The 14,279-nt window shown below is 37.7% G+C and overlaps 1 protein-coding gene across 4 annotated transcripts in view; it reads right to left on the reverse strand.

Moving 5' to 3' along the window:
* TNPO3 (transportin 3) overlaps positions 1-14,279 on the reverse strand; it is an 83,981-nt gene that overhangs the window by 54,726 nt on the left and 14,976 nt on the right. For 2 of the 4 annotated variants that reach the window (XM_019804188.2, XM_034671816.1), the window contains 2 exons: positions 13,574-13,639; positions 65-265 (listed from right to left, as the gene is read on the reverse strand). In XM_019804188.2, coding sequence (XP_019659747.1) covers positions 65-187 — 123 coding nt within the window. In that variant the 5' untranslated portion in view covers positions 188-265; positions 13,574-13,639. The remainder of the gene's footprint in view (positions 1-64; positions 266-13,573; positions 13,640-14,279) is intronic. The other 2 variants (XM_002913432.4, XM_019804192.2) reach the window with 1 other exon arrangement.

The raw sequence follows: 14,279 nt of genomic DNA on the forward strand, positions 1-14,279 counted from the left end.
CAAAATTAATTTGATAAATCCAAATGGCCTTACAAATTTCTCTAATGAGAAGCACAGGATTTACCTGTGTTACAATGACAGGTGACAAGTCTTTCAAGTTCTGGATATGGGTTAGTAATGAGTCCCGTAAAGAGGCATGAGAGTCTGTGGGGAGCTCATAAAATGAGGTCTGAATCTTCATTTTCATGGTCTGTGCAGCAAAGTAGCATGATTCCACATCCTGTCGGATCTGTAACAATTGGTCTGAAATCTCCCACGCATGAACCTGAAAGCAGACCAGACAAAAATTTCTTAAATACCATTGTACTAAGTAATTTTAACGTTACATCTCAATACACATAAAGACGTATGTAGACCAAACTATAATAAAAACCTGACAAGCTAAATTACCCACTAATTCAGGCAATACCTCAAACTATGTATTTATAGGCCCTGTTCAACATATTACCTAAATCCTTCTGACTCATTCTAGGAAGGCATGAGAGTTATCAATCAGATCAATAGATCTAATCTTGCTGATTAGAACCATTAATTGCGTAGGGGGGAGAGTATGAAGAAAAAAGCCCCAAAAGCTCCTACTAAAACCAAAATGTCACTGTATAACTTCCGACCCTATCTATAGGTTGGATGTTTCTTTTCCACTTAAAATAAATAAGCTTTCGTTCACTTTGAGAATTGAATCTGAGAACCATTTTAATATATCTATAAATAGGTCTCAGTGGGCCTACGTTTCAATCTTTAGTTCCATTTAGCAGAAAAACCATCTCACTCCAAATGAATATTTCACATACTTCTATTATTTTCTAACATATTTATGTTTGGCAAAGTACTATATATACACGACACTAAAATCATTTTCACAGGAGAAAATAAACGCATCTATGGGAATAATAATGGAATGAAAGCATAGGATTTGGTTTCTAACAGCTAGTCACAGTTATAAAAGAGTTCTATTTTGAAAGATAACTTTGGGAACAAAGTTGTGCAGTACACAGCAACTAATTAACAATTGATTAATTTTAATCCAATTCCACCAAACTGCCTCTTCTTGGGAGAAGGCTAAAATAGGTTGGTAATAATGAACCGAAAAAATTTTTTCAATCTCAATTTAGAAGCAGAAGCAATTGTGGAAGGAGATGACACAGATTCACCTAGTCAATTTCTTATGAAGCTTCACAAGTAATACATAATGATTCTTCAAGATCTTTCCAAAGAGAAACAGGTAGAATAAATGGCCTGTACAAGTTCCCAAAGTAAACTGAAAATAGAGACCCTGAAGTTCATTAGAGGTTTATTTTATTTTATTTTTTTTTAAAAGATTTTATTTATTTATGCAACAGAGATAGAGACAGCCAGAGAGGGAACACAAGCAGGGGGAGTGGGAGAGGAAGAAGCAGGCTCACAGCGGAGGAGCCTGATATGGGGCTCCATCCCACAACGCCGGGATCACACCCCGAGCCAAAGGCAGACGCCCAACCGCCGTGCCACCCAGGCGCCCCTCATTAGAGGTTTATTAACATAAAACTTAGCTTTCAATCTAATAAGATGGTGGAAAATAAGCATAAAACATTATGTCACACAAAAAATCTTCCAGCCACTTAAGTTTTTAGCTATTTAGTATCTAACCAGTAACTCAAGCACATCTATAGTTTAATATGCCATCAAAATATATTTTGCTCAAACTGGTATTTTATAATCTAGTTTTTTGGTTGTTGTTTTTTTTAAAGTAAGCTCTATACCCAACGTAGGGCTTGAACTTATGACCCTGAGATCACAAGTCGCATGCTCTACCAACTGAGCCAGCCAGGCGCCTCTCAAACAGTTATTTTTAAAAAAATAATAGCAAAAAGATTCTATGAAACCTTGGAAACTCCATAAATGCCCTCATAAAAACACAGCAGTTAACGAACAAAACTAAAGCACTATGGGCATTTACAACAAAACCAGGTATTATCTAGTTATGTCAAGAACCCCAAAATTTAAGTGGCTGGGGACAAACCAGTGACATCTGTAAGACCTGTGTAGTTTCAGCTTCAGTAAAAGCAGAAGCAGAGGAAAACAACAGGGTATCTAATGGATGTAAGGGCAGAGGAACACCGGAAGAGCCAAAAAGTATTCAATGGAAAGAACAGAGAGACAATTTGAGGACTGAAAATAGAAGAGGTTTTGTCTGATCTGAAAGGAGGTGAGTAGAAAAGGTTGAGTGGAAGAGGCCTACATAAAATCTAAGGAGATGGTACAGCCTAGCTTCTATAAATTCTTGAAATGGAAGGACAGGACTCCAAACTGAGGACAGAATCCTGTTTACAGAATCAAAATTATACAGGATAAGTAAAACAGAGACAAAGGAAGCAAAGGAGAAGGTAACGAAAGTAGGAAATCTTAGAGAAATCAAACCACATTTGTAAATATTATCAGGAAACAACAGAAAAGGAAGTTCTTTCAAGATGAAAATACTCCCCTCAGCCATGCCTCCTAAAGTTCAGAAAGACTAATTTCACACACACAAAAATAAGCAATTGAGGCCAAATGGCATATATAGCTATAGAGGGAAAAAGAAAATAATGAACAGAGTAACATCTCTATAAGAAAAGCAGGCCCAAAACATTTTAAAAACTAGTTTATCAGGGCACCTGGGTGGCTCAGCCGTTAAGCCTTCGGCTCAGGGCATGATCCCAGAGTCCTCGGATTGAGCCTCACATCAGGCTCCCTGCTCCGCCGGGAGCCTGCTTCTTCCCCCACCACTTCCCCTGCTTGTGTTCCCTCTTTCCCTGGCTGTGTCTCTCTCTCTGTCAAATAAATAAAATCTTAAATAAAAAAACCCAAAACTAGTTTATAAGAAAAACACAGAGATACTGTATATCCATCTAAATAAATTGGGCATGATAACATTAAACAATTGCTGAATCTAAAACAAACAAGTCTAAAGTACAAAGGACATAGAAGACAACCCAAAAGAGCTCAATGGCCAAAGATAAAAAACCTAGTGTAAGAAAATGAATTATGATAGTATTGGATTATAAACAAAAAATAAAGCAAATGCCCATGAGTCCATACTGTGAACAATGACCAAATAACTAACTGCAGAGTTTTTTGTAAAATATACGAAATCATTTTTACAGAAGAATGCTTAGTTAATAAAGGTAAGAAGAAATGAGAAAAATAGACAATTACTATTTCAACACCACAGTAATAATTGCTACAGGCAATATTCATGGATAGGGGATAAAATTAGCAGGTGAACTTTAAAAAAAACAGGATTTATCAAAGTGATTCCCCAAAATATTTATTGGTCTTAATACATGTCCACAAATTCTTAGACAATTACTGGGTAGGAACTCAGATTTCTCTACTGGAGAGACAATGTAAAGAGACCTAAGACTACAGGGAGAGCAAGAGGAGCACAGCTAAGTCCAGACTTCCAGCCATTTCTATCAAGAGTGTCAGGCATGTAAATGAAGCCATCTTAGAACCTCCAGACCAGCCCATCCACGAAACTTCATGGAGCAGAATTATCATCCACAGAGCCCTGCTCAAATCTGTGACCTACAAAACTGTGAGATACAATGAAATGATTTGTGTTTTTGTTTTTTAATTTTTTTTTAAGTAGGCTCCACACCCAATGTGGGGCTTGAACTCACAACCCTGAAATCAAGAGTCGCATGCTCTACTGGCTGAGCCAGCTAGGAGCCCCCGAAACAATTTTTGTTTTAAGTCACTAAGTTTTAAGGTAATTTGTTTCACAGTAGATCATAAGAACAACCAACCAGGGGCGCCGGGGTGGTGCAGTCGTTAAGCGTCTGCCTTCGGCTCAGGGCGTGATCCCAGCGTTCTGGGATCGAGCCCCACATCAGACTTCTCCACTAGGAGCCTGCTTCTTCCTCTCCCACTCCCCCTGCTTGTGTTCCCTCTCTCACTGGCTGTCTCTGTCAAATAAATAAAATAAAATGAAATCTTAAAAAAAAAAAAAAAACCCAACCAAATATTATGTGCATCCTGACAAAAGAACAGGATACCACAATGACAAGAGGATCAAACTTGTGTCTCATCAAACATCTGGATCCAGCTGGCAATTTGCAGGAAATACAGAGACTAGAGCTGCATCATAACTATGCAATCAGCAAAATCCTCAATGCAGAATAACTCAATAGGTCATATGGCCCAGATTCCTCAACAGTTTATCTATAGAGAGAGAACCTACAGATTAAAAGACAATCAAAAGACGTATTTTTAAAAACAACAAGACTAAAAACTATAAAGAAACACAAAGAAAGGATTACTATGAAAGGACAGTGGTTACTTTTAGGGAGAGGGAAGCAGTTATGTCAAAGAGAGCAAGGAAGACTTGTGGAATGGCCAGAAAAGTTCTATTTCTTGATTTGGGTGGTAGCTATAAGGACACCCACATACAGTAATTAACCAAGTTATACATTTGTTCCATCCCATTTTCCAAATCTGTGTTTAAAAAACAAAAAAGAAGAACAGAACAAACAAAAAACTGCAATATTGATTGTTAAAACTGGACTAGCATAATGTCTTTCTTCCACGTGAAATCTGTCAACCTGCCAGGTCAGGACTCAGGTGAAAAAGTTAGTGACTGCACCATGCCAGGTTGTGCTTTAATCTGAAGAGCAGAAACTAGTAAAAATTCCAATTGTATAATTCCAGGTTATCTATATTTCTGATTTAAATGTTTCTATCTCTTTAAAAGTAGAGATCTAGGGGAGCACCTGGGTGGCTCAGTTGGTTAAGCGTGTGCCTTCAGCTCAGGTCATGATCCCATGGTCTGAAATCAGGTCATGATCCCAGGGTCTGAAATCAGGTCATGATCCCAGCCCTGAAATCAGGCTCCCTGCTCAGCAGGGAGTCAGCTTCTCCCTCACTCTCTCCCACTATGTGCACCCCCCCAAAAAAATAAATAAATCTTTAAAAAATAAAAATAAAATTAGAGGTCTCAAAAAGGAAAGACAGACCAGAAGTCAAAACAAAAGCCCATTCCCTTCTGGACTGTTAAACTTGAGGGTGGATATGCAAAGATTTATTTTTTATTTTAGATTTTTTAAAAAGTAATCTCTACCCCCAATGTAGGGCTCAAACTCACAAACCAAAGATCAAGAGTCACATACTCTTCCAACTGAGATAGCCAGGTGCCCCAAAGTAACACATTCTTAAAACAAACAATAAAACAAGGGAAACTGAAAATATCTTAACATAAACAAAACTGGAAACACAATAAACCAAAGTTTATGAGATGCAGCAAAAACAGCATTTAGAGGGAAATGCGTAGCCATACACATTTATGTTAAAAAAGAAATATCTCAGATCAACAACCTAACTTTATGCCTTAAGGAAGCAGAAAAAGAACTAAACTAAACTGAAAGCTAGCTTAAGAAAACAATAAAAACTGGAGCAAAGATAAATAAAATAGAGAACAGAAAAACAAAGATTTGACTCTTTTTTTTTTTTTAAGATTTTATTTATTTGACAGAGAGACAGCCAGCAAGAAAGGCAACACAAGCAGGGGGAGTGGGAGAGGAAGAAGCAGGCTCCCAGCAGAGGAGCCTGATGTGGGGCTTGATCCCAGAATGCTGGGATCATGCCCTGAGCCAAAGGCGGATGCTTAACAACTGAGCCACCCAGGTGCCCCAAAGACTTGATTCTTTGAAAAGATAAAAAAAAAAAAAATTGCCAAACCTTTAGCTATATTAACTAAGAAAAAAGAAATGAAAGTGGGGACTTACTATCAATTTTACAGAAATTAAAAAAAAAAAGATTATAAGAAATACTATGAACAACAGTATACCAACAAACTGGATACTCTAGATGAAATGGACAAACTGCCAGAAACATACACTATACCAAGACGGAATCAAGAAAAAATAGAAAATGTAAATAGACTCTACTGCTTTAACTAGTAAAAATATTGAATCAAAACCTCCCAATAAAGAAAAACCAAGGATCAGATGGCTTTACCAGTGTTTTCTACCAAACATTTAAAGACCAACTTTTCTCACTCTTCCAAAAAACTGAAGAGGAGGAGAGAATGCTTCCTAATTTATTCTATGAAACCAGTACTACTGATACCAAAGCCAAAAATATTACAAGAAAACTACAGACCAACATCCCTTTAAAATACTGATGGAAAAAAAAAAAACCCTCAACAACATGTGAGCAAACCAAATTCAACAGTACACTAAAGGATTATACACCATGACCAAGCGAGATTTACTCATGGAATGCATGGGTGGTTCAACAAAAAAAAAATTTTTTTAATGTAATATACCACACATTAAAAGAATGGAGGGGAAAAAAAGACAAACATCTCAACTGATGCAGGAAAAGCATCTGACAAAATTTAACACCCTTTCATGACAAAGACACTCAACAAACTAGGAAAAGAAGAGAACTATCTCAACATAAAAAAGGCTATACATGAAAAACCCACAATGAACACCTTATTCAATGTCAATGACAGCTTCTCAAAACTCTAAGAGCAGGCACAAGGCAAGGGTGCCCACTTTTGCCACTTAAATTCAACACAGCATTGGAAGTTCTTATTGGAAGTTCCAGCCAAAGCAATTAACCAAGAAAAAGAAATAAAAGGTATTCAAATTGGACAGGAAGGGGTAAAACTCACATATGACATGATCTTATACGTAGAAAACCCTAAAGACTTCCAAAAAAACCCGTTAGAACTAATAGATGAATTCAGTAAAGTTGCAAAATACAAAATCAACACCCCAAAATCAGTTTTTATACATCAACAATGAACAATTTGAAAAGGAAATTAAGAAAACAATTGCATTTACAACAGCATCAAAAAAGAACAGAATACTCAGGAATAAAAGAGGCAAAAAGACTTGTATACTGAAAACTACACAACACGGGGCACCTGGGTGGCTAAGACAGTTAAGCCTCTACCTTTGGCTCAGATTGTGTTCCTGGGATCAAGCTCCGCATCAGGCTCCCTGCTCAGTGGGAAGCCTGCTTCACCCTCTCCTCCCTGGTTGTGCTCTTTTTTGCTATCTCTGTCGCTATCTGTCTCTCTCAAATAAATAAATAAAATCTTTAAAAAGAACCACAAGGGGCGCCTGGGTGGCACAGCGGTTAAGCGTCTGCCTTCGGCTCAGGGCGTGATCCCGGCGTTATGGGTTCGAGCCCCACATCAGGCTCCTCTGCTATGAGCCTGCTTCTTCCTCTCCCACTCCCTGCTTGTGTTCCCTCTCTCGCTGGCTGTCTCTCTCTCTGTTGAATAAATAAATAAAATCTTTAAAAAAAAAAATAAATAAAAAGAACCACAAAACATTCTGAAAGAAGTTAAAGATGACATCAATAAATGGGAAAATACCCTGTGTTAAAGGATTGGAAGACTTAACTATTGTTGTCAATACTATCCAAAGTGATCTACAGATTCAAAGCAAACCCTATCAAAATCCCAATTATTTTTCTTTCAGAAACAAAAAAGTCCATCAGAAAATCCATATGGAGGGGGGTACCCAGGTGGCTTAATCAGCTGGGTGTCCGACTCTTGATTTGGCATGGGTGGTAGTCTCAGGGTCATGAGATCGACCTCTATGTCAGGCTCCCCACTCGTCAGGGAGTCTGCTTGAAATTCTCTCTCCCCTTCTGCCTCTACCCCCACATTCTCGCTCTCCAAAAAAATAAATAAATCTTGAAAAAAAAAGAAATGAAAATCCATATGGAGGGGCACCTGGGTGGCTCAGTCAGTTAAGCATCTGACTCTTGATCTCAGCTCAGGACTTGATATCAGGGTCATGAGTTCAAGACCTGTGTTTCACTACTCAAAATAAAATAATATAAAATGAACACAACTGAACATACTTTATAATGAACATATTTTATAATAAAATAAAACAAAATAAAGAAAAAGAAATAAAAAAGAAAATTCATATGGAATCTCAAGAACCCCCAAATAGCCAAACAATCTTTAAAAAGAACAAAGTTGGAGGTCTCACATTTCCCAATTTCAAAATTTATTACAAAACCAGAATAATCGAAACAGTATGGTACTGGCATAAAGACAGATATATGGACCAATGGAACAAAAAGAGAGCCTAGACATAAACCCTCACAAATATAGCGAAATGATACTCGACAAGGGTGCCGAAACTACGCAATGGGGATAGAAGAATCTCTTCAAACAGTGTTGGGAAAACTAGATATTCACATACAAAAGAAAGGGGGACCTATGTACAAAATTAACTCAAAACACATGAAGACCTAAATGTAAGACCTGAAAACTATAACTCTCAAAAGAAAACATGGGGGGGGGGATCATGACACTGAATTTGATGGTGAATTCATGGATGTGATACAAAGCACAGGAAACAAAAGCAAAAATAGACAAAAGGGACTACATCAAACTTTGAAAGTTTCACACAGCAAAAGAAATAATCAACAGAGTGGAAAAGCAACCTATGGAATGGGAGAGACTATCTGCAAAGCATATTTCTGATAAGGGATTAATATCTGGAATATATAAAGAACTCCTACAAGTCAAAACAAAAAAACCAAGTAGTCCAATTTTAAAATGGACAAAGGATTTAAAAAGATATTTCTCTAAAGAGGATATAAAAATGGCCAACAAGCATACAAAAAAGATGCTCACCATCACTAGTCATCAGGGAAATGTAAAATCAAAACTACAGTTAGATATCACTTTACACTTGTTAAATGGCCACTATCAAAAGGAAAAAAAAAACAAACCAGAAAGTAAGTGTTGGAAAGAATGTGGAGATGTTGGAACTCTTGTGCACTGCTATAAACCAATGAATGTAAAACAGTACAGCCACTATGGTAAACAGTATGGAAGTTCCTCAAAAAAATTAAAAACAGAATTACCATATGATCCAGCATTCCACTTCTGGGTATATATCCAAAAGAACTGAAAACAGAATCTTCAAAAGGTATTTACATACCCACGTACATGGCAGCATTATTCACAAAAATAGCCAAAAGTTGAAAATTCATATATATACACGGCAATGGAATATTACTCAGTTCTAAAAAATAAGGAAGTACCATTACATACTAAGACACGGATAAACCTTGAGGACATTATGTTTTGTTTTGCCCTTTTTTTTTTTTTGAAGACATCATGGTAAATGAAGTCAGTCACAAAAAGGCAAATACTGCATTATTTCACTTATATGAAGTATCTAAAGTAGTCAAACTCAGGGCTGGGATGAGGGTATGGCGGGATGTTTTTCAGCAGGTGTAGAATTTCAGTTATATAGAATGCGGGGAGGGAGTTCAAGGGATCTCTTACACAACAATGTACACGTGGTTGACAATATTGTACTGTTCCCTTAGAAACTGTTGAGAGGATAAATTCATGTTATGTGTTTTTTGCCACAATAAAAAAAGTGAGGTACTGGCATTAAGACAGACACAAGACCAACAGAATTGAAAAGAGAATCCAGAAATAAATCCTTGCATACACAGTCAAATGATTTTCAACAAGGACAACAGAACCCTTATTTTACATCATACACAAAAATTAACCCCAAAAGGATCACAAACTAAATGTAAGATCTAAAACTATAAAATCTTAGAAGAAAACGTTAAGGGAAAAGCTTCATGACTATTAGATTTGGCAATGATTCTTGCATCAAAAGAACATGGAACAAAGGTAAAAATAGATAAACTGGGCTGTATCAAAATTCAAAACTTCTACTTATCATCAAAGACTTGATAAGTATAAAAAGGCCACCCACAGAACGGGAAAAGTATTTGCAAATGATAAATCTGATAACGGATTCATACCCAAAATGTTTAAAGAACTCCTATAACTCAACAACAACAAAAAACCCTCAAGGGGCGCCTGGGTGGCACAGCGGTTAAGCGTCTGCCTTCGGCTCAGGGCGTGATCCCGGCGTTGTGGGATCGAGCCCCCACATCAGGCTCTTCTGCTGTGAGCCTGCTTCTTCCTCTCCCACTCCCCCTGCTTGTGTTCCCTCTCTCACTGGCTGTCTCTATCTCTGTCAAATAAATAAATAAAATTAAAAAAAAAAAACCCTCAAATAACCCAACCAAAAAATGGGCAAAGGCCTGAACAGACATTTCTCCCAAAAGATATACAAATGGCCAATAAACACACGAAAATACGCTCAACATCAATAATCATTAGGGAAATGTGAAACAAAACCACAACGAGACAGCACTTCACTCTCATTATGATAGCTACTATCAAGAAAACACAAAATACTGTTGAGGATGTAGAGAAACTGGAAAACTGCATTGCTGACGAGAATTGAAAATCATACAGTCACTATGGAAAACAGCATGGTGGGTTCCTCAAAAAATTAAAAATAAAATTACCGTGTGATGTAGCAATCGTGCTTCTGAGTATATACCCAAAGTAGGAACTCAGATATTTTTTTTTTTTAAGATTTTATTTATTTATTTGACAGAGAGAGACAGCCAGCGAGAGAGGGAACACAAGCAGGGGGAGTGAGAGAGGAAGAAGCAGGCTCCCAGCAGAGCCTGATGTGGGGCTCGATCCCATAACGCAGGGATCACACCCTGAGCTGAAGGCAGACGCTTAACGACTGAGCCACCCAGGCGCCCCAGGAACTCAGATATTTTTTTTTTTTTTGTTCTTTAAAGATTTTATTTATTTATTCGACAGAGATAGAGACAGCCAGCGAGAGAGGGAACACAAGCAGGGGGAGTGGGAGAGGAAGAAGCAGGCTCATAGTGGAAGAGCCTGATGTGGGGCTCGATCCCACAACGCCGGGACCACGCCCTGAGCCGAAGGCAGACGCTTAACCGCTGTGCCACCCAGGCGCCCCCAGGAACTCAGATATTTATACACCAATGTTCATAGCAGCATATTTCAAAATAGCCAAAAGCTGAAAACAACTCAAATGCTAACCGAAACAAGAATGGATAAACAAAATGTGGTACATACATACAATGATTATTATTCAGCCTGAAGAAGGAAGTACCATTACATGCTATAACACGGATGAACCTTGAGAACATTATACTAAGTGAAATAAACCAGACACAAAAGGACAAATACTGTATGATTTCACTACTATGAAGTACCAAGAGTAGTCAAATTCATAGAAACAAAGTTAGAATTTTGATTGCCAGGCACTGGGATTGAAGAGAGGATAATGGGGAGAGTTACTGTTTGACAGGTACAGAGTTTCAGTTGAAGATGAAAAGTTCTGGAAGACTGTGGTGATGGTGGTACATGAATGTGAATGTATTTAGTGCCGCTAAATGTACACTTTAAAGTTGTTAAAATGGAGGGCTCTGGGTGGTGCAGTCGGTTGAGCAACCAATTCTTGGTTTCAGCTCAGGTCACCTCAAGGTCCTGGGATTGAGCCCCACACTGGGCTCTAAGCTCAGCAAGGAGTTTGCTAAAGTTTCTTTCCCCCTCTCCCTATGCCCCTCCCCATGACCATGTGTACATGCTCTCTCCCTCTCAAATAAATAAATCTTTAAAAATAAACCGCCTGGGTAGCTCAGTCGGTTAAGTGTCTGCCTTTGGCTCAGGTCATGATCCCAGGGTCCTGAAATCGAGCCCCCCATAGGGTTCCCTGTGCATCCGGGAGCCTGCTTCTCCCTCTGCTCCTCTCCCCTGCTTGTGCTCTCTCACTCTCTCTGTCAAATAAATAAAATCTTTTAAAAATTAATTAATTAATTTAAAAAATGGTAAATCCTATGTTACGTACATTTTACCACCAAAAGAAAGAAAGAAACACAGTTTAAAATCTGCTCAATCCCTTAAACGGATTTGGTCCTATTATAAAGACCTGCAAGAAGCAAAAGAAATCATGTCAGGAGGAAAACATCATTTATCATCCCTTCAATTTTTCATAAACAATATACCCAATATCAAACAAAAGACTAAATAACAACAACAACAAAGAGAAAAGAAACAGACAACAGAAAATAATGTACCTAGATAATGGAATGAGGACTAACACAACTTTGATGTCTTAACTGAAGTGACAAAACTTAACATCACCAATGATGAAACAAATTTTTATACAATTCCTGATGTGTTTCACTGAAAACGAATTACCAACCATGTAGTGTTCCTCCAAAAAATGTTTTACCTGAATGAAATCATGAGAAAATGATGAGATAAATCCAAATACTGGGGAATATTAAATACAGAAAAAATGGGCTTAGATTTTTTTTTTAATGTCACTATCTTAAAAGAAAAACAAAAATACCCTGAAAAATTAAGAAGACCAACTACAAACAACACATTTCCCTTAAATGGATCCCGGATTAGGAAAAATAAAAAAAGTAAAAGCTACTGGGAAATCTGAATATAGGCTGTATATTAGATAATACCATTATGTCAAAGTTAAATTTCTAGAGAGTAACAATGGTTTTAGTTTAGTTTAGAAAAATGTCCCTGTCCTTACAAGAAATATGTCAGCGTTTAGGTGTACAGCATTATAAGGTCTTCAATTTACTTCCAAAAGGTTAAAAAAATACAGTCAGAAAAGGACAGAAAGAGAAAGACAGAGAGAAGCAAATGAAACACTGTTCAATTGAGGCGAAGGGTATATCAGTGCTCACTCTACAGTTCTTTCAAGTTATGAACTTTTCAAAATAAACAGTTGGGAAAAAACTAAGTAGCTGATTAATATATTTAAGGGATTAGAAGACAAACTGGAGAACATCTATTAAGAAATATAATCCGTAAGAAAGAATCAAATGGAAATTCTAAAACTGAAAAATATAGTAACCGAAATTAAGAACCAAATGGAAGGGTTAAAACTGCAAATCATACAATTGAAGAAAAGATTACTATGCTAGAAACAGAAGAAAATAAGACCGAAGCACAAAATCAAAAAAGACAGAAGGGAAAGAATGGGAAGAATCCAAGTGACACGTGGGACACACTGAAAAACTTTAACATACATATAATTGAAATCCTAGAAGGAAAAGAAAAAAATTGGGCAGAAGCACTATAGATAATGGCTGAGAAATTTCCAAAGTGGTAAAAGACACCAACCCAAGACTTAAGAAGCTCTACAAACGCTAAGGACAGAAAAAACAGACCTAGGCACATCATAACAACACCGTTAAAGAAGCCAAAAAGGAGGGGTGCCTGGGTGGCTCAGTTGTTGAGTGTCTGCCTTTGATTCAGGTCATGATCCCAGGGTTCTGGGATCGAGCCCTGCATCAGGCTCCCTGATCCATTGGGAGCCTGCTTCTTCCTCTCCCACTCCCCCTGCTTGTGTTCCCTCTCTCGCTGGCTGTCTCTCTGTCAAATAAATAAATAAAATCTTAAAAAAAAAAAAAAAAGCCAAAAAGGAGGGGTGCCTGCGTAACGCAGTTGGTTAAATCTCCAACTCCTGGTTTCAGCTCAGGTCATGATCTTCACGTCATGAGATCAAGTCATGCGTTGGGCTCCGCATTCAGTGTGGAATCTGGTTAAGACTCTCTCTGCACCCTCACCGCTGTACGCACACATGCGTGCATGCTCTCTCTCCCAAATAATAAATCTTAAAAAATTTTTTAAAAGGCCAAAGAGGAAAATCTAAAGGACAGAGAAAAGAGGAAAAAAAAATATTACCTTTAAAAGAACAATTAGACAGCTGGCTTGTCAACATTAACAATGGGAACCAGTATCTTCAACGTACTGAAAGAAAATAACTACCAATCGGTTATTTTATACCAACCCTTCCAAAATGCAACAAAAGTAAGACATTTTAAGACCATAAAGAAAGGGGTGCCTGGCTGACTCAGTTGGTAGACTATCTGATTCTTGAACTTGGGGTCATGAGTTCAAGCCACACATTGCGTCTAGTGCTTACTTGCTTGTTTGCTTGATTTGCTTGCTTACTTACTAACTAAATAACAAAAATAAATAAATGAATGAATGAAAAATTTAAGAAATAATAATAAAAGAGAAGAAGACAGTTTATAACCAACATACCCAAAAAGAAGAAAATACTTAAGGGTATTCTTCATGGTAAAGGAAAATAATTCTGGATGGAAACGTGGAAATAGGAAGAAATGAAGAGTAATGGAAAAGTTAAGTATGTGAGTAAATCTTTATGGACACTAACTATATACAGTAATATCATCTTGTGGGGTTTAAAACATGAATAAAAATATCTGAGAGGAGGGATGCCTGGGTGGCTCAATTGGTTAAGCGTCTGCCTTTGGCTCAGGTCATGATCCCAGGATCCTGGGATCAAGTTCCACATCTGGCTCCTTACTCGGCAGGGAACCTGCTTCTCCCTCTGCCTGTCGTTCCCCCTGCTTTTGTGTGTGTG

Source organism: Ailuropoda melanoleuca, chromosome 1 (genome assembly GCF_002007445.2).
Source record: "Ailuropoda melanoleuca isolate Jingjing chromosome 1, ASM200744v2, whole genome shotgun sequence".
NCBI lineage: Eukaryota > Metazoa > Chordata > Mammalia > Carnivora > Ursidae > Ailuropoda > Ailuropoda melanoleuca.